The sequence below is a fragment of the Sinocyclocheilus grahami genome, unplaced genomic scaffold (genome assembly GCF_001515645.1).
Source record: "Sinocyclocheilus grahami isolate Dianchi unplaced genomic scaffold, SAMN03320097.WGS_v1.1 scaffold475.1, whole genome shotgun sequence".
In the NCBI taxonomy this organism is placed as follows: domain Eukaryota; kingdom Metazoa; phylum Chordata; class Actinopteri; order Cypriniformes; family Cyprinidae; genus Sinocyclocheilus; species Sinocyclocheilus grahami.
This window is the reverse complement of record NW_015505654.1, coordinates 882,566-908,471: the sequence shown is the minus strand read 5'-3', so window position 1 is coordinate 908,471 and position 25,906 is coordinate 882,566. Positions and strand designations below refer to the sequence as shown.

Sequence of the window (25,906 nt, the reverse complement as noted above, 5' to 3'; positions counted from 1 at the left end):
TTATAAAGAATATCACTGTGGTTTTGATACTTTAGTCTTTGCAACTTCAGGGATCTTATCTATTCACGAACAGCTTGTAACACTCCAAAGAGAAAGGAAAACTTGAAATCGCATCATATGACCCCCTTTAATGCTTTCTTTTTTCTAAACTTGCATGTCACTTTAAGCTCTCCAAACTTCTATCTGATCTGGTAATGTTTTCTGCCCCAGTTTTCAATGCTTCATTGAGTTGTACTCATAAGGTAAGGATTGGTTTGCTAATGCCTCTCTCTCTCTCTCTCTCTCTCTATATATATATACAAATCCAGGTGTGAAAAACTTGTTGCCTCTTTCCCAAAAAGACTCATGGCTGTATTCGATCAAAAGGGTGCTTCTACTAAATACTGAGCAAAGGGTCTGAATACTTAGGACCATGTGTTATTTCAGTTTTTCTTTTTTAATAAATCTGCAAAAATGTCAACAATTCTGTGTTTTTCTGTCAATATGGGGTGCTGTGTGTACATTAATGAGGAAAAAAAATTAACTTAAATGATTTTAGCAAATGGCTGCAATATAACAAAGAGTGAAAAATGTAAGGGGGTCTGAATACTTTCCGTACCCACTGCATATATATATAGGGATGCACCAAAATGAAAATTCTGAAAAGCGGTACATGAGTGTAGCGTTCACATGGGCCGTGAGCAATGGAATGCACATTCATAGAGCGGAATATTGAGCGGAGCGTCACACCGCTGTGCAGTGACGATGGCTAGAGGAAGAGTGAACCTGCGCACTGAACACTGCTGGGCTCATATTTTCGGCCGAAAACCAAAAATGCAATATTCGGCGGCCAAAATTTCGGTGCATCCCTAATATATATATATATATATATATATATATATATACTGTGTGTATATATATATATGGAAACACATTTTGTGGGAATGTGATATATTTTTTTCAGGATTCTTTAAAAGAATAGCATTTATTTCAAACAAAAATCTTTTGTAACATTACAAATGTCTTTACTGTTACATTTGATCAATTTAATGCATCCTTGCTAAATACAAGTATTAATTTAATCTAACTGACCCTGACCTTTAAACTAGTATTTTATAAGGTTCTCTTCTGGTGGTAAATTTTTTTTACATATTTCTTCACATTACAATTTATTACAATATGCTTGTTTAATCCCGGGTCTGTTTCCCCCCCCCCACTTTTATTTACCAAGTTGTCCCCATAATGGGCTGAATCTCTTTTATAATTATTTTTTATATCTTTTACAGTCCCCTTCCAATGAAAAACTCGGGACGGATCCATTTGTTTCACCAAGCCAATCAGAATCACCACCTCCTCAACCTGAGAACTGCCCTGTCAACTCTGTCAGTCTGTTCAGCCGGAGCCCTTCCTCCACTGACACAATCCCAGCTCTTGGTAAGACATACGAGACAAATAAATAAATATCTTGACATTTGTGAGCTTCCAAAAAGTGCTTTTTCAAAATGTCAGTGATTCTTATTCAAATGAAAGCTTGAGCCTAGATTGAGTGCTGTTCTGTTCATATATTGCTTTGGATAAAAGCGTCTGATAAATGACTAAATAAATAAATAAATATTCCTGTTGCTCAAACAGTAGGGCACGGCACTAGCAATGCCAAAGGTCATGGGTTTGATTCTCAGGGAATGCATGAACTGATCAAATGTTGAATGCAGTGTAAGTCACTGAAAGTTGACATCAGGGTCCAAAATGAATACCTAGCAAGTGATATTGGTGAACAAATAAAACATTACATGATTTATAAGCAATGTGCATGATTCAAATAGACTAAAGTACAGTAGTATAATATTCACAAAAGGAAGGCTGATATGGTGATTACCACTCTGTTGAAATTAAAAATGACTCTTTGTGCCAAAAGGAATGCATGGTCCATTCGATTCTTGTCATAAGCGGAACACTGAATAAGTGCATCTTTGTAATATTTCATCTTCTTTTTATCAACACTATATTTTCTTTTAAGAAGGGTTGTCTCTACAAGCTCCACCTGCAGTCTCCACTCCTAGAGCAGCTCTGTGGAATCAGCCGCTCTCCTCCATCTTCCCCAGCACCACCAGTGTCTCTCAGCCCTTCACTCAAGCACCTGTCTTCTCCACTTCTCCTGCTCCTGCCTGGGGAAACATTCCTGGAAGTTTGGGAACTTCAAACCCTACCCAACAGCTTCCATCATGGACCACCACCCCAGTCTCCAATGGAAACAATGGATCCTGGAGCCCTCATTCAACCTTGGGGAACCCCTTCCAGACCAGCGTATTTCCACCCAGCCTTGTGCCCGATAGACAGCAGAGCTCCAGTCCCCCTCCACTGGTTCCACCTCGGGCAGTAGCTACCAAAGAAGCTCCAAAGGTGGACAGTAATGCTTTTGTTGACCTGGATCCTCTAGGAGAAAAGGAGAAGAGAGATATAAAGGACATGTTTAAGGATTTCCAGATGGCTAAGCCACCAAGTGTGCCAGCAAGGAAAGGTGAGCAGATATGGATCTATTTGTAATTAAAATCTCAGCTGTTTTAACAATTACATGAGAATGTCATAAAATGCATCTCTGCATCTGATGTCAGTTTGAGTTGCTCATAACATGCATTTTGGGAATGCGACCACAATCACTTTATTTCACATTTGCATAATTTTCAAAATTTTTCAGTTCAAAAAGTTTTCAGCATTTCACCAGATTTGTAACGAGAAGCATTCATCAACCTGATTTCACCTAAACAGAGGTCTCCCTGCAGAAAAAGCTTGAGTGTTTAAAGGTGGGGTAAGCGATTTTTCAAAAACGCATTAGAAAACTGATTCGGGCCGACTAGTAAAACCAACTTGTAGCCAATTAGCAGTAAGGGGCGTGTCTACTCATGATGTGGAGGAGAGAGCATTCAGGTTGCTTTGTTTCTTCTCGATAGGTGAGTAACACCGTGTCTGCGCCGCAACAGCTAAAGTCTGTCTAGTAAACTGGACGCGACAAAGCGACCGTTGAAAATCATTTGAAATTTGTGTCAATACGTCATAAATAGAACGCAGCAGCAGTTTTCTGTCGGGGATATGTCGTGTCGTGCCTCATCCAGTGTAGATGAAATGTGAGCCAAAATCATCACAATTAAAAGAACCAAAGACTTAAACTACTTCAGTCTGTGTGCACTGAATTTATTTAATACACAAGTTTCACAATTTGAGTTGAATTACTGAAATAAATGAACTTTTCCACGACATTCTAATTTATTGAGATGCACCTGTATGTGTGGGGCGGAGCTATCAAAATGGGGCGAGACCCTTTTGGGGTATAGGGCGTGTTTGTTTTGGTGATTTCAAATGTCAACATTGGCTACCAGAAATCGCTTACCCCACCTTTAACACTAGAATAATAGATTTAGGGTTTAACATTTGAAAGTGAATCATTTAATTTGTAACAAATAAGTAATTTTAGTAAATATGATTGCGCAATTGCATTATTACAATAGAAATGTATATTTCCATCTTTATTTTTAATAATTAGATTTATTCAAAAGGATTTTTAATCATTTTGAGTTCAAAATTAAAATTATGAACACAATTTTATAATTATTATTATTATATTCAAAATGATTGGGTTCCTAAAAACACCAGTGTGATTGTTATATGGACTGCAATGCTGTCAAAACTAAAAAGATGACAAAAATAACCAGTGTTGTTTTATTACGTCTTATATTGATTTTTCTGTACTGCTGGTTCGTCTGGTCAGAGGAGAACTGGCCCCCCGACTGAGCCTGGTTTCTCCCAAGGTTTTTTCTCCATTCTGTCACCGATGGAGTTTTGGTTCCTTGCCGCTGTCGCCTCTGGCTTGCTTAGTTGGGGACACTTCATTTCCAGCGATATCGTTGACATGATTGCAAAGATATTATTTAAACTGAACTGAGCTGGATGTTGACATCACTGAATTCAATGATGAACTGTCTTTAACTGAAAAATGAGTGTTTACTATTGTCATTTTGCATTATTGACACTATTTTCCTAATTAATGCTGTTCAGTTGCTTTGTCACAATCTGTATTGTTAAAAGCGCTATATAAATAAAGGTGACTTGACTTGACTTGACTTGTTTTTGTGTCATTGAGATACTATTATAAGTTTTATTAATAGTTTGAATTTTTATATTTCTGTTTTTGTTCTTTTCAATTTTATTTAAAGTTTGAGTAATTTTGTTGTTTGTCATTTTTGTTAGTTTTTTTAAAAGTCTAGTTTTTATTAACTTTTTTTTATTATTTTAGTACATCAAGTTAAACTAAATGAAAATGAGAAATGTTGCCTTGGTGACATATTGGTCAATTGGTGATTTATTTTTAAATGTTTGATTTCAGTTAACTTATATTTCAAGTAACATGGTTTTGTATGGATTTAGTCTTAGCTAACTATAATAACCCTGCCATTAACCAACATCAGAGAACCATGAGCATGCAAATGTGTTGTTAAATTATTGAAGTATTAACGTGAAGACTTAGAGGGTGCTTCAAGTAATTGTTTTATGTCAAGGGGGTTTGGCTGACAAAAAGTTTGGGAATCCGTAGGTTATATTTTTGGTAACATCTTGAATCATTTTTGTCACTGCAGAGCCACTGAAGATTGGAGTTCAGAACCCATTCAACAACTCCTTTGGAAAAAATCTGTTTGGCACATCTGTATCTGCAACTGTACGTATATGTGCATTATTTTAAGAGATTATGAAACATTTCATCAAACAATAACATTATTTGAAGTTTATTTTTCTGAGTGGCTCAATAATATGTTTCCTCTTCTTCTTTAATATTTATGTTTCTTTTGACCTTTACAGAGTGCTCCTCCCATAAAGACAGTGGGCTTAGATCCTTTCAGAGACCCATTTGGAAACTCATTTGCATGATAGCTGTCCACCTTGATGACTCCATAGGTTCCAAGTCAAACAAAAATCACAGAACAAGAAATTATGCAAAAAACAATTCCATCCCAGGTGTTTCAGCTTTATAATGTTGTGGTTGAGCTAATGGATACACGACCACAACCGCTTTTCACAGAGCACCATTTTTATGTATCTTTCCCACTAAAGTGCATCCTGTTCAAGAGCAGGTCTCTTAGCTTTGATGTCACAGCCAAATGAAGTGTGTGCAACCCTCCTAGTTTTATAAACCATGATCATGGACAGGCTAAAAATAAACCCATCATCCAGTGCTGGTCTGCTGTTAAAACCAAACAAACATGAATTTGAGTGCATTGTGTCTCTAAATGACAACATGATGAGGGTGGGTTTTTTTCTGTACTAAAAGCACTCAAAAGCAATTTTGTCATTTTCGCACCAGTAGACAAGTTATTGCTGTCTTGTCTGATGACTTTTTCTTCATTACAGTATTATTTTGACATTATATGTTTACTTTTCCACATTTATGAAAAGCTTTAGGGCATGACTGGTCACTAATTTTGAGAAACATTTTTATGAACTGGCATATAAACTGAATAAGATTACAGATTTTTTTTTAAATATTAAATGTACAAACACAAAACGACATGATGGACAGCAGAGAGAAAGTGTATATAATATCTATAGGGATGCTCTGATATGATAACTGCAATCAACATCTGCTGATCTGCTCTGATCACATGATACATACTGTTCTGGCCTGTTCGTTATAAAGAGCAACTGACTCTAATCAACCGGTTTTTGAACTGAATTCAGTGTTCTGTTATTTGTGAGGTGGTGAGCTTGCGACATTCACTAATATATACAGTATGTACTGTCATCATGTCAAAAGTTCTCGGTTTTTGTTTTGATTTGACATTGTATTTAATGAATAATCTTTAATTGCGACTACTGGCATGTTGTCAGTGGTACTGCAACTATAAATGGTCAAAAATAATATCTATCCATAGAATTGGAGGATGATGCCTGTAGGCAATATCAAGCACATTGTTTTGCGTGTAACATGATGATCCAGAAAGTTTCAGGTAATGTTTGATAAAACATTGATGTGTCTGACTAATCAATGATATGTTACTACACTGCTCTTTATTTTTAATGGTTTCCTCCTGACAAATTAAGTGGGAAAAACATGATATTGCAAGGCTTAAAAGTGCAGCAAGACATGCATTCATCTCTGAATTAATGGTTTAGCAAAAAAAGAAAGTGTACTATACTGCCTGTACTGGATGCTAAAGCCTTGTCAGAATGAATTATGTGAATTGTATGTGTGTACATTTATAAATATATGCTCTGTTATGCACTATGCCATCTCTACCTTGGATGCTATAGAACATATGTGCGCTGCAATAAACTGGAATTTTAGTTAGTGGAATAGATTCAGAAGTGTCCTATTTATCTTTTGCAAAGTTTGTATTCAAATCTGTATAAGACCAGTTAGGTCTACTTCACAATAAAGTGATGACTGGCTGAATGATTTGAGTCTCACAAGTCAAGTTCTGGTAGTACAATGGTTTATAATCTCTGAATGGGATCAACAGATAACTGAATTCATTTTTCTTTACTAGATGAAAAACGTGCTGAATGAAGTACACTTCAAACATTTGAAGTAACTTACACTGGCTATGTTCAGAATGGAATGCTAGCATACGGTTTACTACCTACATAAGCATAACTGCAAGGATTTTTTTTCTAACTAGTATGCTACAAGTCAAGTCGTTGCTATCACTTTTTTTTTTAAATTATTTCTTTCAAAGCAGCTATAATGATTGGTGGGGAAAATGAGACGAAGGTTTGCAGTCAAAAAGATGATGTTAAAATTTCTGGTTAATATGACTGTTTGGTCACTCAGCACACTGAAAATGTCAAGTCAAGCACACTTTTCTTCCTTTTTTTTTTTACATAATTCGTATTGCATACATACTACAAACTGAGGTAAGAGTATTATGTTAGAATGCTATTGCTACTCCAAACAACCATTTAAGATAACGCAGGTATGATTATCTCTTGAAAAAATAATACCACTTAGTATATAATTCGAGTAATATCTTTAACGCTGCTCTTTCCTTTAACTGTTCTGTATAAAATTGAAGAAAAAAAACTATAAAAAAATATAAATTGCAGTTTTAAATTCATAGTATTGCATGTTAACGACGTGCCTTCAGGCAGAGTGTTGCTCCACGTGTGTACTATCAGTCGCAGCTGATTTTCTGAAGCTGTTGGGTAATGTAGTTTTTTGCGAGAGAAAAGAGGCGAAGAGAGTAACAGTAAAACTACAAAGACCCACAATGCCATTCGCTGAATGAGCAGAGGTCTGGAGTGGCGTGGTTATCAGACACCGGCCGGTACGCAGGGAAAGTTGCTGCAGGGGAGCCATACCATACGACCGGCTGAAACGGCATTTTACCACTTTATATGGCGGCAATCACATTGACAGGGTTACACGGTGATTTGAACTAAAGTAAGGCTTGTTGCTTTTATGTTGTCAATACACATTTTCCGCTTTGTCGCTCGTAATTGTGGCATCTTCATTTCTGTCAGCAGCCAATGGGAAATCAGTGTGGACACACCACACTCAGGCATGCGGGAGTCAGAGGCGTTTGTCTAGTATAAGTGTCCAATATAAGAGCATGTTTTACAATTCAGAGATACCCCTTTTATATTTTTAATCTCGACTAATGTTGGTGTTCATAATTCACTCAGTGAGAAAAATACATGAGCCCACGGGTTAGAAATACTTTAATTAGTCAGTACTGTCGATAATATCCTTCAAAACATAGCTTAGCAGCCACGCGAAACATGGCCATCACCAGACCGATGAAATCAGTCAGTCTTGACCACATGACACAAATTGTAGTCTATACACAGTCTATGATCATAGGGTTGGTCCTGCTGTGACTGAGTGCAACTCTATCTCAGTCACGTGACACCTCATCCTTATATAGACATGTATGTATGACATGCAAGCTTATACATGACTTGATCTTACCACAGTTTCTTGACCAGGATGCGAAGAGCCAGAATTAGTATTAAGCCCAATGTCAGGCCAGGAGGTCGAAGTGTGGCGCCTGCTGCAGAGGACAAGAGCTCCCAAGGGTCCACAGCTGTTGGTGACACCCAGCAAACGCTGTCACCTTCTCCACAGTCTCAGCTGGAAGTCAAAGAGTCTGCTGTGGCGACAGGAGATGGAAATGTGCCCGGCTCTCCATCAGAGAAAGCATCACTGAACATGTAAGCAAACATGTACAGCACCCCCAGAATTTACAATTAGTTATTTCCCCTTGGAACCATATTTTTGGGAGACATTGGTTTTAGAAATCATCTTTTTATATTAAAGTTTTTTTTTTTTTAAATAGTATATTTTTCATGTATATTTCGGGGTGAATTGGCAAAATGGCATTTGCCTCCTACAAGAAAAAGTGTAAACATCAAATTGAACATTTATGATCGTACATACACTACCATTCAAACGTTTGTGGAAATTAAGCCTTTTATTTTGAATCTTGAAATTCTTGAAAAAAAATTAATACTTTTATCCAGCGAAGATGCATTAAATTGATCAAAATTGACAGTAAAGACATTTACAATCTTGCAAACAAAATGTTGCCTTGGCAACCAACTAAAATGAAGTAAGTTAAAATTGTAAAATTACTAAAAACCAAACTGAAATTTAAAATAAATGAAAGCTAAATAAAATAAAAAAACAGAAACTAATAAGAACTTAAATTTAAATCTGAAATATAAAAATAAAAGCTAATTAAAAATATTAATAAATACTATAAAAGCTAGTTTCAGCCAAGAACATGAATGTAAATATTCAATTAAATTCTGTGGTTTTAATACTTTACATGACTGCCTAAACTAAATCAAAAGTTAGTTATATGGCTGCTACAGTGATGTGGTCAAACCTCAGATTCAGAAGCCTCTCAAATCAAGTTTTTATTTATTTATTTTTTGACAGTAATGATGGAGCGCCATCTAGCGTCAGCACACCTGCAACTACAGTACTTCAGAGGAGGAGTAGATTCTCTACCACACCAAACTTAGGCAGACCCAAAGTCCGTTCTGCTCCTCCTCCATCCACTGGAAAGACTGTTTCTCTTCCATCAGAGACATCCAAGACATCATCCCCTTTCCAGGCAGCCAAGTCTTTCCCTCAGTCCCCCATCCCAGTTGCTATCAGCAGAGACGATTCCCAAAACTCTACATTCTCAGATGTCACTACAGCAGCCAACTACCCTCCATCCTCACCATGTCTTCCATCAACATCTGGCTGTCCAAAATCTCCATTATCAACAGCGTCTCAACAAAAGCCTTGCCAAACTCCCCAAAAAATCCCAAATGAGGATTTTGGGCCTCAAGGAGTCACTCCAGTTGCATGCACACTCTCACCATATGTGAAACTGTCACGTGTTGATGGACCAGACTCTCCCCTCAGGACCACAATTTCTTCAGACAAGCAGCGGGTCTTGAGGGCCCTCAAACTGAAAGAACTGATGAAGCTGGAGAGGAAGAAAGAAGGAATGGTGAAGTCAATATTAAGTCATTTTTTCACAATAGTTGTTAGGAAAAAAAAGAAACCTATCAAAAACATTGAGAGGCAAAGTCAAAATTTTAAATTCATATATGTAAACTTTCTTTGTTTTTGGCAACTCAAAGGAGAAGAAGAGTAGACAACCTAAATGTGAGCATGGCTTTGAGCCAGATCGTGACAAAATGACCTTAGCTGACTTCATTTATTACCTGCCTGAGTCAAACCCTATGAAGTAAGTGCTAACTATGAAGTAAGTTAACTAAATTAGTTCATGCTTACTAATGTTGTTGACTAATATTTACAAATGTAACCTTATTGTAAAGTGTTACCATATTATAACATACCCTATGATTTTTTACATCTCCAAAGGTCCTCCCTTTCCACAGAGGAGACTCAAACACAGACCACTGCTCCACCAACTCCCACGTAAGTGAAATAAAACCTGTATTATTATTATTTATACACACGTCCCATTCACTGAAGAACTGTTTGTACTTGGGGTTAATCATTTTCATATTTCTGAGTACGTACACTGTTTTTGACAATTAGTGTAACATTAAGTTGACATTCAGGACTGCAATTTTTCCTGCTGTAAAGAACAATATTTGGTTTGATTTACATGTTGTTTAGAGTCATGTCTTTCAAGATAATGCCATTGTTTTTGTGTCTCAGGGTGCAGAAAAATATGGCAGAAGCAGGCGAGGAGGAGGATGATGATGATGCTGATGAGGAACTGCTTGTTCCCAAAGTCAAGGTGGCAGAAGATGGCTCACTGATTTTAGATGAAGAAAGGTATGGTGGCCTGAATGAATCTAATAACCTAATAAGGGAAACTTCCACTTCAGCATTACTCTCAGATGTATTTATTGATTTATTTAGTTTAGTTATTCAGCTAATTAATTAGTTAGTTTGTTGAAAGTAAAATTGCTTGCTTTCATTTCCCCTACTGCTTCTCAGATGTGCTTCCAAACCTTAACCTTATTAATTAACTTTATTAGTCCAGCCAAACCTTATTAATTGATGCACTTTCATCTTACACCAATTTTAATTAAAATGTTAGTAATTGTTGTTTTTGTCATTTTAATATATATTTTTTTAATATATCTATATAGTTTTTATTACGTTTTAGTTATTATAGTACTTAAAATGAAAAATGTTGACTTGGAAACTAACTGAAATCTATTTTATATAATATATATTTTTTTAATATATCTATATAGTTTTTATTACGTTTTAGTTATTATAGTACTTAAAATGAAAAATGTTGACTTGGAAACTAACTGAAATCTATTTTATATAATATATATTTTTTTAATATATCTATATAGTTTTTATTACGTTTTAGTTATTATAGTACTTAAAATGAAAAATGTTGACTTGGAAACTAACTGAAATCTATTTTATATAATATATATATATATTTTTAATTTTATTTATTTTTTTCAGTTAAAGTTGATCCTTTTTCACGTAATTAAATAGTTTTTTTTAATTTTTAGGTGTTTTGTTTTTGTTTAATGATATGTGAAATTATGCATCTGCAGGGTTACAGATGTAAAGATGGCATTTAGCACAGCCAGTAACAGTTTATTTCATCTTATATAATGCATAATCATGAATTACTGACTGATTACAGTGTCGTGTTCAGTTTGACAGTGCGCGTTCAGAGGACATCTGATACAGTTGTTGAGAATGCAAATCCACTGTTTGAACGAGGCTCTACTACAACATACACAAGTTTCAGGAAAAAATGCTATGTGAAAAACTGGTCTGTCAGAGGTACGAATACTAAATGCTACATCTGTTGGTTTATAATTGTGTAGAAACATGAGATTTGATGTTTGCGCTCTTGTCAAACATAAAAGTAGGTTGAATGTTAAACGATCAATACTTTTTATTGGTTTATTCCTTCTCAGTTATGAGAAGAAACATGTTAAGAGCATCTTGAAATTTTAGTGCGTGTGTTTCAGAGACGGATATGTTCTATTTGGCCATCAGTATGGTGGGAACAGACTTCTCCTTGATTACTCAGCTGTTGACTCACCGTAGCAGAACAGAAATTAAGGTACAAGCCTCAATCATAACAAACATCCTTATGTCACTGACTGACCCCGAGTATAAATGTATTACCTTAAGTTTGATTCACATTAGGTCTTAGACTTTATCTGTTTGTGTGCTTTGGTCTTTCTCTTTTTGATAGAGTAAATTTAAGAAGGAGGAGAGAGCGAATGCATGGCGAGTGGATAAAGCATTCAGTGAGTATTTTTTAAGTTTAGCTATTTATCCATCTCTCTGTCTGTCTATCATGCTGTTAAAAAAATCTACTGCACAGTCCTTGCTCTGACATTTTGACTGTTTAGGAAATAAGCGACCATATGACAGCGAGCTTTTCAGTTTCCTGCTGAAGAGGGTCTTGGCTAAAGACAAACAAAAAGGCAAATCCATAAAACTGGTTGTAAAATCCAGTAAAGCAAAGAAAGGCAAAGGTAATGTGCTCTGGAGTGGCAGCCTCAGGTCTCAAGAACCCACTGTACCACACTTTCCCAAAGTATTGTTTGTGTCACTGTTATTTAATTTCATTTATTTTTTACTTTCACTCACCCAGATGGTAAAAAAGTGAAACAGCTTGAGGACAAAGACTCCATTAATGATGATGATGATGAATTGTGCAGTGTGGACAGTGTCTGTTTTGATTTAGAAAAGGAGAATGAGGACAGCAGTAATATGAATGAAGCGGATGTGCCGTCAAGCACAAGCAAGAAGCGTAAACGCACAAAAGACACTGAGCCAAAAACATGCAAGGCGAGCAGGAAAAACAAGACACCGAAAAAAGGTTTGACAAATTTTTATGTGTGATTACTCATTGTAATTCAGATTTGTCCATTCTGTCTGTTGTTTGTAGTGCATTATGGTCCAAAACCCACACAGTGTCTGAACATAACAATTTCCTGTATTAATTAGCAGCTGAATGACGATTAGATCTGTTTATTATTTCAGCCAAATGCTTAATGGAAGCTGAAGATGGTGACCTTGTGTGTGTGGACAATGACTTGGTGGAGGAAGACTCTGTAAACGCAGACAGTGAAGATCAGTCATGTATGCCCGTATCAAAAAAGACACGCAAACAATCAAAAAAGGGTGACCAGGAGGGGAAAGAATTGAAACTTGAAGAAAAACAGAAGAAAAAGAAGAACAAAAAGACACTTGAAGGTTTCTGTTGATACCTTGACATTACTGAGCTCACGTTAAAGACCCTCTGACATCAAAATGAGAAATATACACTACTGTTTACACTGCACTACTGTTACAATTTGAAATGTGATTTATTCCGGTGATATCAAAGCTGAATTTTCAGCAGACAATGATCTAGTCTGGATCATCTAGTCACATGATCCATCGGAAATCATTCAGATATGCTGATTTGGGGCTTAAGAAAAATTTCTAATCAGTGTTGAAAGCATTTCGTGCTTAATATTTTTTGTAGAAACCATGATAGTTTTTTCAGGATTCAGGATTTGATGAATTGAAAGCTCAACAGATCAGCATTTATTTGAAATGGAAATCTTTTGTACCATTAGAAATGTCTTTACTGTCCCTAGTGATCAGTCTTTGCTGAATTTGAGTACTTTTAATAATGACAAATCTTACTCACCCTAAACGTTTGAACTGCAGTGTGCATGTTTAAAATATACTTTTTTGTAAACTTGACAGTACGGAATGAAGAACCTACTGATGGAGAAAGTGGTGCAGTGAATGAGGAGCACAATGAGGCATCTGCCGTCCCAACTAAAAAGCGGAAACGCTCCAAAAAGGGTGAGAAGGAAGAAAAGGAACCTACAAAAAGAGAACGGAAGACTAAAAAGAGCAAAACATCACAGGAAGGTTGAGGATTTTAAAAAAAATACATTTTAAAGGGGTCATATGATGCGATTTCAAGTTTTCCTTTCTCTTTGGAGTGTTACAAGCTGATTGTGCATAGATAAGATCCCTGAAGTTGCAAAGACTAAAGTCTCAAAACCAAAGAGATATTCTTTATCAAAGTTAAGACTCTGCCACACCCCCCTAAAACGGCTCGTTCTAACACGCCCCCACATATCTACCTCACTATGTGGAAATATTTGCATAATGCCACCCAAATGTGCACGCAAAGAAAGAAGGCATGGTTTCAGTAACCGCAGTTAGTGTTGAAGCAGCCATGTCAAGGAGACGCTGTGTGTTTCTAGACGAAAGCAAAAGCACTTTATTTGGCCTTCCAGAAGTAGATGCATTTAGGAATCTTTAAGATTACTTACAACAGAACAGCAATGCATTTTATGGACGACCGTTTTGTGAACCTAGGAGAGGAGGTAATTCTGACTTTGCTATGACAATCTGGCCCTTCTGAATCAACTACTGTTTTGTTATTAGCTTAAGTAAGTGTGTGTGCGTGCGCGTGTGTGAGAGAGAGAGAGACAGGTGTACAGTATTTGAAAAAGAATGTGTTTTTTGAACATTAAAGCATGTCAACATATTCTGTTACACCAAATACACAAAATAATGATCTTTAAAAAAGCAGCATATGACCCCTTTAAAGTGATCACTAAAAATGTATGTTTGCTTTTTAAAAGTCATCTGATTTGTATGTTTTACGCAGAGTGTACTGGATCTGAGCTTGGTGCTGATGGTAGTGAAGTCTCGTCATCAGCCCCTGGTGCTGAAGAGGATCAAGGGTATGTAAAATCATCTTCCCAGAGTTTGAGATTTTCTTTTAGCAGTACTCTAATTGCAAATCTTCATCAACTTCATCAACATGTGTCAGGGAGAAGCACTTTCCAGAGAGTGCAGCTGAGGAGGTGGTTTCACAAAGCTCCTTCAAACGTTTAAAAAGGCCCAATTTGGCAAAAAGGAAAGTCAAAATATGTTCTGAGCCAAAAGCAACAGTAGAGCTTGAGGATACAGTAGAAGAATGTCAAGATGAGAGCTGCAGAGAAGCAGACAATGAGGTATGTTTTCACATATCTGAGTTTGATTCCACACCTGCCTAGCCTCTTTTTGGTTTGTTTACCACAGTATATAGATAACCACCCAGGATAAAATAATGTTTTAAAGGGATAGTTCACCCAGAAATGAAAATTGTCATCATTTACTCACAATCTTGATCAAGCCTGTATGAATAGCTTTTGACATTCAAGGAGACATTTCTCAAAATATCTTCTTTTTTTTATTTTTTTTTATTCCACAGAAGAAAGTCAACAGGTTTGGGATGACAAGGTTTGGGTGAAATATCCCTTTTTCTTTAATAGTTTTTTTTTTGGCATTTATTTATTTACCGCATAGAAACTTTACGTGCACAGAACAGTATAATGCTGCTTTTAGATCTACCAAGCAAACCATTGTTTTTAAAACACATTTTGCCATTAACAAAATCACAGTCACAAGTTAATTTCATTAGCGATAACTAGGGATAATCCTGAAACATGTTTCTTTTATTTATTTATTTATTTTCATTCTTATAGTTGAGAATCATCTGTCTTGCTGAGGATCAGCTCCAGAATCAGCCTGTAGTTGTTCTGGAAAGAACTCCACCAAGGTAAATTATGATTCATTCTTTCAGGTCTTTACAGCACTACACGGTGATCTTTTGAAAAACATATTTTATCTGTTATAAATTGTATTACATTACTTCACAGGTTAAAAGATTCACTCAACTCATCTGAAATCCAAAACCAACCTCAGCCCTCCCAGAGCCCGCAGCATTCTCCTGGACGGCAGATGAGAGCAGAAAAGGTCAAGCGCAATCTGACTGCTTCAGGTGATGGCAGTGAAGTCTTGACAGCAGGCCCTGGTGTTAAAGAGGATCATGGGTATGCAAAATGATCTTCCCAAGGTCAGGGTATGGGATTTTCTTTCGGTAGTCCTCTATTACAAATCTTCATCAATTGCCTCGTAATGTGTCAGGGAGAAGCTCATTCCAGAGAGCACAACTAAGGAGGAGATTTCGCAAAGCTTGTTCAAATGTTCTCCTGGGCAGCGGACAACAGCAGAAAAGAACAAGCACAATCTGACTGCTTCAGAAGGGGATCAGATAGACCAGTGTCATACTGGGTCAGATCCGTCACCAGAGGACATGAGCAGCACTGCCATGGCGAATCAAGTGGGCATGCAAGACTCTAAAGAGGCTGATCAATGTATGGAGGAGGTAAAACAAATAGCTCTAATTGCATGTGCTCAACATTTCCACAATAAAAAAAATGGGAATTTTTTGGTGTGATGTGGATCTGTTTCGGGCCTGCATTAACATAACAGAGTGCCAGTAATCACTATAATATAAAGGTGTTGATCGTAATACTTTAGAAACTTTAGAGCATAATTTTTTTAAGCTGTTATCTTTAAATGTATGGATTTCTGATTATGTAGTGCATTGTACTTCAATGAAAGTACAGTCTTTTGATATGGAACATTATTCGACCTTTTTTTTTTTTTTTTGTCAATTATGGTTATGTTCAGGGTTTGAATGTAAAGAGACCAATAAAAAGACTAAACTGCTCATTTTATTTAATACACCAATTACCTTTTTTCTTTCTAGGGTTTATATTTACAGCATTTAGAGTTTTTGACTTCATCCGAAGTTAATGGTAAGTCTGCATTGCTGATGTTTTTATAAATATTGCATCATAGTAAGACCAGTTAGACAAATTGAGCACTTGTGTCTCATAATTTTTTTTTTTCTTACTCATGCTTATTACTGTTTAAAATAACTGTTTTCAAGCCATTACTCCAGTCTTCAGTGTCACTTGATCTATCCAAAATCTTTCTGATATGTTGATTTGGTGCACAAGATTTCTTGTTATTGTCAGTTGTGCTGCTATATATAGTTTTTCACGATTCTTTGATGAATATAAAGTTCAGTTTGAACTTTGAACAGTTTGAAACATTGTAAATGTCTTTACAATCACTTTTAATATATTTAATCCATCCTTGCTAAGTAAAAGTATTAACATTTGAATGGTAATGTAAATGGATGATATTACCAAGAGTCTGTTTCTAGGCTCTTTATCTAATCTCAATCACTGATCTTCAGCCAACCGCTGTTGTTCTGGTGCAACACATATTAACAGTTGAAAATGGGTGTAATGCTTCTTTTAATATCCCCTCAAGGTCAGACATTACGGAAAAGAGCAGTTGTGTTGGTGTCTCATGACGAAGTGAAGCACTACCTCAGGATTCAAGCACAAACCACTGCAGAGGAATCAACAGGCTCTGAGAGTCAGCAGGACACAGCACCTTCCAGAGATCTTCACGTCAGTACTGGTGGAGTTTATTCTGTGTGTGATCTGTTATTGATTGTGCGTTACTCAAGTAGTAATCAGTTAACAGTGACTGCTGATGTGATTTGCAGGTGGTAGAGCATAGGGATGGTCTTGAGGAACAGGGCTCTACTAGTGGTGCTCTAGAAGAGAGGGTCTCTCAGGAAGTAAAGGAAACCGACACCACCTCCATTTCTGCCCAACAAAGCATTGTCGAAAAAAGGAGAAGGTTTTCCAAGCCCAAACCCAGTCTGAGCCGGGCAGCACAGTCCATCCGCAGACCTCTGAATGTACAGACAACAGATTTTAGTGAAAGTGAGCTTCAGATGTATATAAACCATGAGCTAAGAAGACTGTTCAGTGGCCTGTGAATAGTGTTTAACACTGTGTAGTTTTCTGTTCTGAATGAGGGCATGTGTTCTTTTAAAATCCAGATGCCCCGTCTTTCAAATGTGACTCAGTGCAGCTGCAGTGTAGCAGTCCTGTGGAAGTCCAAGTGAAGAACACCCCAAATGAATGCCTTTTAGAAGAGCACAGGGACCGTCCTGAGGAAGAGAGCACATGTAGTGTTACTCCAGAAGAGAACGGCCCTCAGGATGTTCAGGTGAGAGATTTTGTGACAGGAGTGACTTCAGTGTGTGTTCTGATCATGTGACGGAAAAGCCGAACATAAAAAATATTTGACTTGCAGTGAGTTTTCTCTTCTTTAATGCCTTTTTGTAGGTCCAGGATGATGAAGCAGAAACCACTGTAGATGATCTTCCTTCCTTAACATCAGTTGGTAAGATTGAAAGCAATATTGCTTTTGTTATTTGGTATCTTTCTTTCCCTTCATCTTTCTTTTTTTCTTTTTTTATCTTTTCTTTTTTATCTTTGTCTTTTTTCCTTTCAACTCATTTTAATTTACTACTTTGTCTCTGTACCACTTATCTAAATAAGGAAGTCCTCCAAGAGCGAGTAAGATTTTACCCATCCTTGGGATGCCCCAGGTTCTTGACACCACACCGTCAGATGAAGGTGCAATAGAATACTTTTTTTCAGACATCAAAAACCCATAATTAAGTGCTTAACTTGGTTTGCAGCAGATTCCAAAAAGTTTAAAAATCAGTGACTTTTACAGATGTGCCTGAAAGAAGAAGAGAATTTGATAGGTCTCCATCGCAGACGTCTGAGAATGAAGATCAAATTACAGAGCCTGTTGAGTCTGAAGTCACAGACGCCATGATTGAGGAACCTCAGACAGAGCTGAAGAGGATTATTCCAGTCAGGTGCGCACTGTCAGATGAATCAGTAGATGGCTGAAATTGTCTTGCATGTTTTTAACTGTCTTTGCATCTGTGCAGCTGTTCTGCGGATGGTTCCTCAGTTTATACTCAAGATGATATTGCCCCAGAGAGACACAGTCACTTTGATAAGCAAACACCCAACCTAGAAGGGACACCCCCAGTCATGATCAACCCTCAGCAGACCTTAGAGCCTAAAGAAGGTGGGGTTCAGATTGACAATATCGCTTTAAGGGTCACTAGTGCTACCGCCAATGATTGAGACTTGACATCTTCATTTAGATTCTGCCGAAAAGCCAGAAGCTCAGAGTCCTGTTCAAGCCCTACACAGTAATTTGGATCATGACATAGAGAACATCTCCAGAGAAGATAAGCTTCTGTCATCTGAGGTGGATTTACAGGAACGTAAACTGGATGAACCAAATGGTGAGTTTTAGACTTTTAACACTTTCTTAGGTTTTTGTTATATTTAATTAGTTTGATCAAATTTTCTTTTCTTTATAGAAATATTTAGTCCACATGTTTAAACTAAGTTAAAACATAAAACTGACTAGGAACCATCCTTTATGTATACACGCAAATGATTGAGTTTGTTCATTTGATTGATTTCTTGTAGACCCAGTTCTCAGTGATGCTTCATCAGCACCATTTGAAGCACACAGTCTGGTTTCACCTCCCAATGAACATGCAAGCAACCTGTGTGATATGAACACGTATGTACATTGTTTGCCGCTTTAATTTATAATAATTGGGAATTTATATAATCTTATTAAATGACTGATAGTATGCGGTTTAAATGTTGCTTTAGGATGCAGTTTAGCGAGTCTGTAGCTGAAGACATCCAAATACCAGGTGAGCAGGATTCAGAAAAGCAAGACTGCACAGAAGAGCCATCAGAAGCTTCTGAGGTGAAGAGTCCTGACAAACATTACACCTTGTGTATTCTCTGTTTGCTGAATGAAATAAATACTTTTGAACTAATGTTTTCTGGCAGGAATGCAGTGCCCCTCTCAATCAAAATGCAAAATCTGAAATTTCAGATTCAGCTGGAGTGGATACAGGTGGCATGAATGCATGATTGCATTTATTTATTCAACAAAAACTGTAATATTATGAAATATTATAAGAATTCTAATATGCTGATATTGGTGCTCTAGAAACATTTCTTATACATTTTAAAAACAATTCAAGATTTGTTGAATAAAAAGTTAAAAAGAACAGCATTTATTTAACATTATAAACATCTTTACTGGCGATTTAATGCATCCTTGCTGAATAAAAGTATGAAGTTCTTTTAAAAACAATTAACAATTTGTCCTTTTCACAGATAAACAGTCTGAGGAGGAGCCCACCTTTATTTTAACTTTATATGAGATTCCAGCCTCTCAGCTATTTCATGAGGCTGCCTTTGGGCAGCAGGGCACTACTCCTTATGAACTGCAGCCAGCACAATTCCAGACACCCTCACTGTTGTCGAGTAGTTCACATTTTCATTCTGTCACATTAGAGGCTTCCAGGTACATTTCCCTTCCAGTCCAGATTTAATTAGATAACTTTTTACGCAGTAAAAAATACACTCTTGGTTAACCCTTCCTTTCATCCACGATGACCTTGTTTTGTAGTGCATCTCTGCATTTGGCATCAGAAGAGACCAGTAATCCATGTAAAAGTAGTTCTCGCAAGATAGTGGATGACTCCCTGGATCCTCTTTCAAAGGATGCAGTAGATGGTGCCAGGACGCAATTGATATCCTCACAGGAAAGCAGTCGTGATGATGTGAACCCTTTAATCAGTCCACCCGCGATGTTCTCCTGTAATTCTGCCATGGTATGATGTAGTACTCCGTTTTGTTACCATAATTTGCAGAACGTATACATTTTTTTTGTAGCATATTTCTTCTCTTTTGGTAAAAGCCAACAGATGTGCCGAAGTTGGATGAGATCCTGACAGAATCCCCAGAAACTAAAGCTCCCACTCAAAGGAGATGTAGGAAATTCACTTGCATTCAATTTTTATTTGTCATATCAATTACTATATTAAACCTGGTATATTCGGGGAGATGAGATGGTAATGTCCTGTCTGATCTCTCCATGAAGGCAAGATAAAGGTCAAGCCAAAACTAAAGCGAGGTGTGAAGGTTGGGCCTTCAAAAAATGGCCAGTTTGACTGTGCACCCAGTCAGTATCTACCACCATCTCAAGCCACAGCACAAACTGAGATTGAGTCCAACCAGAGAACATCTGCGCAGGGAACAGTTGGTCCTAAAATCCACTCAAGCCCTGAAGACCGTGAGAGAAGAGCACATCCTGGACCTGATGCTGCGAAATCAACAGCCCTTGTGCCAGTTTCTGAAGATATGAGAGCTGAGAGTCAAGTGAAGTGGGAAAGCCCTCTCAGAACAGAGCTCCTGACGGATGAGGACACTGTTGTTGACCCTCCAGTGAGTCAGAGGCTGTTCTCCGTTGAAACGGACCATTCACACTGTTTTTGCTGTATTATAATTTAAGATAAATCAGTCATTCACTAAGTGTTTCTTCACAGGTGCACAGTACATTCATAAAGGAGTCTGAGGAGAACACTGAAGCTGGTTATGAGGGTGTTTCACACATGGTGTTGGCTGATGGCTTCGTACTCGCATCAGGAGAAATGAAGGATGTTTTTAATAAGGAACAGGAAAGCCCTCATGATAGTGAGCTCCAAAAACCTGAGGACATTTCTGTATGTCGTACAGAGAGTGAGAAATCTCTTCCTACAGTTAGTGACCAAGTAAGTGTTTTTGTTTATATTTAAACCAAACAGTCCTATCATGTACCTTATGAAATTTTTTACGTAAAATATTCACGTTTACTAGGAGCACATTACTTGAGTTAATTAGTACTTGTGTCCACAGAAGGAAAAAGTGGCTGATATTGCTAAAAAGCCTGAAACTTACAGCGAGGCATCATGTGTGACATCATCTGCGTCTCAAGAGAAGACTGTGCCGTTAAGGAGAGGTAATGATATTAATGTCCCTTTAACTGACTTATTTGATCCTTTTAAAGGGATAGTTCACTCAACAATGACAATTGTCATCATTTCCTCATCCTCATGTTATTCCAAAACCACGAGATTTTTGTCCATCCATCGAAAGGTCAGTCAGCTGAAACTTTGATGCTTTTAGATATCGTAAAAGTAATCCATATAAATTGTGGTTTAATCCAAGTCTTAAGGAGAGATGCTATATGATGAACGCACTTAATTTGGGCTTTTATTGATCAACACATAAAGCACATCAGATATGGTAAATGGAAGCTCAAACTTACTTGCTTGACTCATGAGAACAAACCTGATTGGTTTCATTTCAATTTTATCATCTCTTTTTCCTTCTTCTCAAGGCAAATTGCAAGTGAAGCCTAACATCCCCAAAACGTCATCTACTAAAGATGATTTCTCAAGACAGGAGCGGTCTGACTTCGGGTATAATGATCCAGCACCTCTGATTAAAGAAGAATCCATTAAAGTGGAACAGAGGTCTGATCAAGAAGATTTCTCTGATATTCCAAAGGAGGAGTTAGACCGAGAGCCTGCTGTGATTGCTTTGTCCTCACAACTTTTCAGCACTGCAAAAACATCAGCATGGTAAGACACGTATATCTTAATAAATATCCTTAGATCTGTGTACAGTTATTATAGACACATTTTTTAACTTTCTGTCATAGCACTGAATTGCAACCAGTGGAACTGAAAATAGAGGATGGGCATGAGGATGCTGCACACGTGGTGTTGTCTGATATATTGGTGCCGGTTTCTGCTGAAATGGAAGATGGTGATCATATGACTAGTGGAAGTTCCATCCAAAGCAGTCTTCACATGCGTGAAGAGAGCCAGCAGGCCGTCGCTGGAGAAGCAGCCCAGGAAACGCATTCACATGAAGGTGTTTCACACATGCTGCTGACTGATATATTGATCCCCGTCTGTGAACAAATGGCAGATGATCTGAGCAAGGAATGGACGACAACAACTGGAAAGAGAAGCCCTCTTGAGGCAGAAAGATCTCAGGTTAGTTATATGAATGGTATAATGAATACTGTTAGATATTTTTTTTAATGGCATTGGTCAATATTGGATATTTAATTGTACATTCTTATGTCCACATATTTTACATTTTTCAAAATTTAATTGAAGTTAATCTTTAAAGATGTTAACAATCTCAAAATTATTTTGTTTTATTATGTCCATAATTTTAATACCCATAATTAATTTGGCTTTTGTTTGAAATCTATACTACAGGTGAGAGAGGATCCAGATACCGCAGACCTGTCATGTGCAGTGTCACAATCATCAAATGTGGGACCATCAGTATCACCCAAGAGGAAAAGACCCACTCTGGCAAAAGGTGGTGAAAAACTTTTGAAACCGTAATTTCTCGACTCACTGCTTAGTTTCTGTAACAATGTGATGAATTTTCTTTGATTGAGTAACGTTTCTGATGCTTTTTATGGCCCTTGCTTTTAAGGCAAGTTATTGGTAGATCTGACGTTTCCCAAAAGGAAGACTGGAGATTCCCCTAAGAGTGACGAGCAATCACAAACCGTTCCTCTGTCAACCATAATGTCAGAGTCAACACAATGTAGTGCTGAGACATGGTATGAGTGATCTGCACATTTTAAGTTTTAATCAAAATATGAGTTAAATTACTGATGGTTTGGTCTTTCTGTCATAGTGCTGGCTTGCTGCCAATTGGCTCAGAGGACTGTGAGGAGGCATGTGGGGGTGTTTCTCACATGGTGCTCTCTGATATTTTGGTGCCTGTATTGGATGAGACTGCAGAATGCACCCTTCACAAAGAGGCCTTCTCAGCTGGTCTTAAAGAAGATGCAGTCAATGTATGTTTCTGTATTTTGACAGGCCGTTGGTCGCTTGAGTACTTTTTATCCCAATAAAAAATTCAACAAAAATATAAATGTACTAACTGCCACAGGTCAAGAAGTCAACGGATATTGAGAGACCAACAAATACTGAAACAGAAGTGAACATCAACAGTCAGTCTGTGGCAGTGAAATGGAAAACACCTGACTGTAGGAGAGGTAAATATGTATAAAATAATAATATAACGCAAAATATATATTTTTTAAATTGCAGTTTGTTAAAAATTAAACCCAATTAAAAAAGACTTTTGCTTTTTCATTGGGAGCAACAGATCCAGGAAAAAAACAACCATGATTTTGGTCATGTTCTTTGTTTGTTTATTTATTTTTTTTTCAGTCAAAATTAAGTGTCTATTAACATGCATTTATTATTTGAACAAATGATTTTGGATTTGCTTCTAAATTCATGCTTTCAATCGATATTGAATCTGTTTTTTCAAGGCACACTGCATCCAAAGCCTAAATTATCAAAAAGAAAAGATGATTCTTCAGAAACTGACCTCCGTCAGCCCAGCTCTACACAGACACATTTAGCTACATCTCAGCAGTCCCTGGACCCTCAAGCAGCAGAGTGGTCCCTCAAAAGCAATATGCTGCCCATGGACTCAGATGAGATAGAGAACTGGTGTGAAGGAGTTTCCCACATGTTGCTGTCAGATGCATTTGTGCCCGTTTCTGAAGAGATTGGAGAGAGCAGCTCGGACCTAAAAGTGTGTCTCTCAAGCATTCCTCATAAGGATGAGCAAATCGTTCTTAGTCTGACAAAGAGTGAGGAGACGCCCTCTGAAATTTCAAGTGAAGTATGCTATTTTAAGAAGCATTTAATTGCGGTTCATAACAATTGATTTTTTTATGAGTAAGTCTCATGAAGAAGTGTCTAGATCACATTTTACTGAAAAAAAAATCCTTTATTCAAAAACGTTAAATAATCACAATTATTTAAAAAATATTAATAAAATAAAATGATTTAAAAGAAGAAAAAAAAAACACCATACCAGACACAATATATTGAGGGAGTAAAATGAACAAAATATCGAAGTAATTTTTGGAGTGAAATGTGACCTGGTCAGGTTTTTCGAGATTCACCTATATAAAACGTTAAACAAGGTGGTGCAAATGACATTGCAAAAATCTGTTTTATAGGTACACCAATTAGACACTACTTCTGACATGCCAAAGACTTTGAAGTCAAATGAGAGTCTGTCAGATTCACAAGCAAAAAACTCACCAACAAGAAGTCAGTCATTCTTCATCATAGACTTTATATATCTTTGTCCCCATTATATTTTGTGCTATTGATTTTTTTTTTCTTCCGATTTCTCTTAAAAAGGTACATTTCAGATGACACCAAGATCACCTGAAAGACGCTTTAAAGTTCAACCTTGTGTGCTAAAGTCAACCCAAGCCCCCCCGACAACACCTCCGCGAACTCGGACATCAAACGTGAAGGAGTCCATGGGAACTCCAACAAGACAACAAACAGGAGAGATCTCAAGTGTGTGTCGAATACAGCTAGAAAGGTTATCTGTAGAGGAAATCTGCAGTGCCCAGTGTGTCCTGCAACCAAAGCATCACAGCACACCGGTCACTGTGAAAACCACTTCTAGAGGGTAAGGATACTTTCCATTTCATGCCAATGACACCGTATGTAATTCTTGTTGAAACCACAATATTTAGTGCTGTTCACAAGTAAAAACAACTGCTAAATCAATTTGTACTCCTAGGAATGAGATGCATAAGGCATCTCTGGTTTTGCATGGAAGCAGAAGCTCTGGTTTAGAATCACATGCTGATGAGGTGCTGTCAGGATACTCACCAAGGGTTGTCCTTCATCGTATACCATTAACGGCTACTGATGAGAACACATCCACACCTACCTCGTCCCCAGCCAGAGTGTCCACCACACCCTCCCGAACATCAGCAGATCATCAGGTACAAGCTGTGATCTATAAGCAAATCATTGTATTCTGTACATTATTACACCTTATATTAATGTTAGATAAGGAATTGAAAGGTTAAAATTGTTGACATCTTTTTTTTATTAGTTTTTATTAATGCTACATCCTCTCTTGTGCAGTCTCCTCAAAATAGCCCTCCTGTCTCCGATTTGGATGCTGATAAGAATCCTGTTCGAGTGTCCCACTTCTTACTGGATGACATCTTCACGGAAGTTGTGGATTCGGATTGATTCTTATTTGGGATGTTCTGGTTCAATTTCTCTTCTACTATTCCAGTTCATTGCACTAGAGTGAATGATGTGTAACACTGTTACACTTCTAATTATAGACCTGTTAGAGAATTGTTAGTAATACAGCTTCTCTAACTACATTTTGTTCATGAAGGAAAAACTTGTATAAAAACTTGAATGTTTTTTTTTGTGTGTGTGTGTGTGTGTGTGTGTGTGTGTGTGTGATGACATGCAGTGATACATCAGTCACAACTCTGTTATTTATTTCTGTTTATTTAATGCTGAACATCACACAACAGATTTTATCACTGGCATTTACTTACTGCTTTTCAGTTTAAATATCGTATTGTTCAGTGCAAATATATTTGTTTTTATGGGTACTGTATGTTACTTTTTGTTTTTCTTTGAGGGCAAAGCCCTTTTGTGGGCTATAATACCTTTCTTCATTGATGATTTAAATTAACTATAAAGAATGTTTATAAATAACTAGATATTGCCAATAGTCAGTTGTATTTGCAATTTGTAGCATAGTAGCAAGTCTGGATATTACAGCAGTGGAGAAGTTATAAGAAAATACACTGCACTTAAATAGGAAAAATGTAAATAAAAAAAGTGAGTGATTTAAACTGAACAAACTATTCTGACTGTATTATATTTCTGGCGTTTGGAGTGTCCGTTTTTTAGCATGATGAACATGAGTTTTGTGAAATTAAACATTTTGTTAAGCTATATGTAATGGTGTGTTTGACAAAATAACAGCACATTGG

At 37.1% G+C, this 25,906-nt stretch overlaps 2 protein-coding genes across 3 annotated transcripts in view; both read left to right on the top strand.

The window, feature by feature from the left end:
• The window catches only part of LOC107553608 (disabled homolog 2-like), a 22,351-nt gene extending 16,852 nt beyond the window's left edge, over positions 1–5,499 (top strand). The window contains exons 10-13 of one of the 2 annotated variants that reach the window (XM_016235898.1): positions 1,266–1,413; positions 2,000–2,497; positions 4,608–4,687; positions 4,828–5,499. In XM_016235898.1, coding sequence (XP_016091384.1) covers positions 1,266–1,413; positions 2,000–2,497; positions 4,608–4,687; positions 4,828–4,896 — 795 coding nt within the window. In that variant the 3' untranslated portion in view covers positions 4,897–5,499. Of the gene's footprint in view, positions 1–1,265; positions 1,414–1,996; positions 2,498–4,607; positions 4,688–4,827 lie in introns of both variants that reach the window. The other variant, XM_016235897.1, reaches the window with a different exon arrangement.
• A 1,630-nt stretch (positions 5,500–7,129) lies between these two features.
• On the top strand, positions 7,130–25,892 carry LOC107553607 (mucin-17-like). Its single transcript, XM_016235896.1, has 47 exons — positions 7,130–7,405; positions 7,939–8,175; positions 8,906–9,470; positions 9,604–9,710; positions 9,848–9,904; positions 10,151–10,270; positions 11,124–11,254; positions 11,446–11,540; positions 11,676–11,730; positions 11,836–11,961; positions 12,081–12,308; positions 12,473–12,685; positions 13,187–13,357; positions 14,109–14,184; positions 14,274–14,457; positions 14,971–15,044; positions 15,145–15,318; positions 15,413–15,653; positions 16,041–16,089; positions 16,613–16,755; positions 16,854–17,076; positions 17,196–17,365; positions 17,485–17,542; positions 17,701–17,778; positions 17,882–18,029; positions 18,105–18,247; positions 18,327–18,470; positions 18,661–18,757; positions 18,853–18,952; positions 19,039–19,105; positions 19,372–19,561; positions 19,667–19,871; positions 19,958–20,030; positions 20,141–20,484; positions 20,586–20,810; positions 20,935–21,037; positions 21,419–21,662; positions 21,743–22,082; positions 22,314–22,419; positions 22,540–22,669; positions 22,747–22,909; positions 23,005–23,110; positions 23,393–23,751; positions 24,095–24,188; positions 24,282–24,561; positions 24,676–24,883; positions 25,029–25,892. The coding sequence occupies exons 2-47, from the start codon at positions 7,952–7,954 to the stop codon at positions 25,137–25,139; spliced, it is 7,542 nt and encodes a 2,513-aa protein (XP_016091382.1). The 5' UTR covers positions 7,130–7,405; positions 7,939–7,951; the 3' UTR covers positions 25,140–25,892.
• Positions 25,893–25,906: the final 14 nt, after the last annotated feature.